The sequence below is a fragment of the Pediculus humanus genome, genomic scaffold, assembly GCF_000006295.1.
Source record: "Pediculus humanus corporis 1103172108193 genomic scaffold, whole genome shotgun sequence".
NCBI classification, from domain to species: domain Eukaryota; kingdom Metazoa; phylum Arthropoda; class Insecta; order Psocodea; family Pediculidae; genus Pediculus; species Pediculus humanus.
Genome location: NW_002987763.1, coordinates 476221 through 478972, shown reverse-complemented (window position 1 = coordinate 478972; position 2752 = coordinate 476221). Strand labels below are relative to the sequence as shown.

Sequence of the window (2752 nt, the reverse complement as noted above, 5' to 3'; positions counted from 1 at the left end):
AACTTCCGTGAATTTTCTAAAATGATAATAATAATAATAATAATTTCAACGAGAAAATTTAAAATAAGGCAAAAATTGTGAATCGATTCCCTCACCTTTATGTGATCTAATATAAACTCGGAAGGATTCGGTGAAATGTCCGCCATTTTCCTAACGTTTTCCTTACAATTCCATTTATAGGCAAAATTTTCCCATTTTCCTGTTTCGTTCATAAATCGAAAAACGTCATTCAATTTTTTTAAATCTATATCACAGCCTGATGATGATGATGAAAAAATATCGATTTCTTTTTTTATTGCCTTTAAAATAATAATAATAATAATATATTTTAATCATTGCTAAGTAAAAATTTCTTATTATTATTATTATTTTGTTTTTTTCTGTCGTCGACATTTCTTACTTTGGCGTCAATTAAATTTACAATCATTTCCTCATTTTTGTCATCCATGTTTTTATTCTTACAATCCCTCGTTGATTTTTTATCGTTTCCGTTATCGGAAAATTTTAAATTTCCATCTTTTCTTTTCGAAGTTCTCAATTTCGTACCTGAATTCCTCATCGTGGCAGCTGACGATTTTGAATTTAAGTCTGAAATCATTTATTAAAACTTTTTTATAAAAAATTTTCCTTTTTCTAACTGAAATTAATTATTACCAACCGTTTCCGTTACCTTCTGGAATGTTTACAACGTCATGGTCGTCGTCGCCGTCGTCGTCGCCATCTTGCGAATTGTTCTGTAAGTAAAAAGTTTTCTTTACAATTTTATCATCATTATTATTATTACTACTCACATTTTAAAATTTACTTTTTCGCAGATTTTTCCGACGACGGAAGGAGAAGAATATTTATTTGCCAAAGCTCTGGATCTTAAACTTAACAATGTCGATGCAGCATCTTTGACTTGTTCGGTCGTCGTCGTCGTCGTCGCCGCCATTGTTGCCGCCATCGTTTCTTTTTTCGACAGTCTAAAATTGCTCACGTCTTCCGTTAATTTCTTCACGTCGCTTTCGTCCAATTTCGTGTAAAGTAAATAAAGTTTATATAAAAGATTTTGACGGTGTCTTGGATTTCCGGCGGATATTCCATCTCTTTGAAATGGCATGTCGACATCGTCGGACGATATGAACTGCAGGAATTCTACGAAAACAAAAAAAAACGATCGAAGGTAACTCAGGTTCAACCATTGGAAAATTTTAAAAAAAAAAAAAACTTTTCCTACCCTCGACGTTAAATTTTGCCCACGCTTGATCAAATTCGTTTAAATCTTTTTCATTGAATAAAATTTGTTCTATGTAACTTTCCGTTCCATCCTCCTCCTCCTCCCCTTCTCCTCCTCCTTCTTCTTCTTCGAAATTCATATTTTCAAATTCTATATCGTCCATTTTACATTTTCCCTGATAATTATTATTCAACGATGACGAATCCGTACGAGGTCTTTTTACGTGAGCGGATTTAAGCGGAGTCAATATGGATTCTTTCCTACATAGATTATCGTCTGGAATTTAAAGTAACGCGTTCGGATTAAATCATCCCTAATCCTTAATCCCTAATCCCTATTTTTACCTTTGCTCAATTTCATTTTTGCAGGTTCGTAAACAAATGTTATGGGTTCGCTATAATCGCAAGGTTGATTAGGTTGCGTCGTTCTTTCCAATCTCATGTAAACTTCAACTTCTGACGATATGTTGACATCTTTGTAAACTGGAGTTTTGAATATTATGGCGTATTGATGATGTAAAATCAAATCGTCTCCTTCCAGTGATGATTCCCATATTATTTTACCATTGTTACATTCTTCCCAAAATCTAACAACAAGTCCCTCTGAATAATAAAGAAAAAAAAAATGAAATGAATCTTACAACATCACATTGATTGACAACAAGTACAACAACAACAACAACAACAACAACAACAAGTACAACAACAACAACAACAACTCACTCTTGTTTATTTTTTCAACGAGCAACCAAATTTCTTCACCTCCATAACAACTTCCAGAACATTTATTAATCCTTGAAATTTTAAGTTTACCCGTTTTCGCACTTTCTGAAAAGATAATAATAATAATAATAATAATTATATAATGTTTTTTTTAAAACTTGTAATTTTATTTTAAACAGGAATATTTACTAGCATTTCCAATGGGTTCCGAATACACCGGCGGACATATTGGAAACAAAATATCATTTTCTTCCCGGAAAGCTTCGAAACACAATGAAACAAAATCAACATCTATTGAATTGACGGCTGATTCGACTAAATGCGTTAATTCTTCCGTGTCTATCTAATGATAATAATAATAATAATAATAATAATAAAAATAAATTAAAAAAAATAAAATAAAATAAAAATTTTCCATTCAATGACAAATGACCCTTGATTTAAAAAAAAAAAAAGTTGATAACACAATAAATTTACTACATACATAGTTATTATTATTATTTCTAGTTCGAAAATCACTTTATTAAAACATGAAAGCTATTTTAATCATTTTATTCGTCGGATGGGTAAGTTTTTCTTTTTTTTTTTTAGTTTTACAATAGGGGGGGGGAGGGGGAAACGAATCCGGAGAGGTTTTTAACAAAGAAAATTACTTATTGCCCACAGGTATCGGTCATGTGCGACTTTTTACCCGACGATGAATTAATAAATAATATCGACAATGCCAAAAATAGATTTAATAATGATTTTCTTCTCGGAGTTTGGTATAGAGCTAACGAAGCCATTGTCGAAAGTAGAGAAAAATTATTGA

General features: G+C 31.4%; 2 protein-coding genes across 2 annotated transcripts in view; one reads left to right on the top strand and one right to left on the bottom strand.

The window, feature by feature from the left end:
* Positions 1 to 45: 45 nt before the first annotated feature.
* Positions 46 to 2427, bottom strand: Phum_PHUM424590 (uncharacterized protein; the record flags this gene model as incomplete). The annotated part of the gene is made up of 9 exons (XM_002429195.1): positions 46 to 150; positions 401 to 588; positions 659 to 734; positions 806 to 1137; positions 1220 to 1495; positions 1564 to 1821; positions 1942 to 2046; positions 2131 to 2284; positions 2419 to 2427. 9 exons carry the CDS (start codon positions 2425 to 2427, stop codon positions 46 to 48), a joined length of 1503 nt encoding a protein of 500 aa, XP_002429240.1.
* A 44-nt stretch (positions 2428 to 2471) lies between these two features.
* Positions 2472 to 2752, top strand: part of Phum_PHUM424580 (uncharacterized protein) — a gene marked incomplete at both ends in the record, with an annotated part of 902 nt that continues 621 nt past the window's right edge. The window contains one exon of the mRNA XM_002429194.1: positions 2472 to 2507. Coding sequence (XP_002429239.1) covers positions 2472 to 2507 — 36 coding nt within the window. The remainder of the gene's footprint in view (positions 2508 to 2752) is intronic.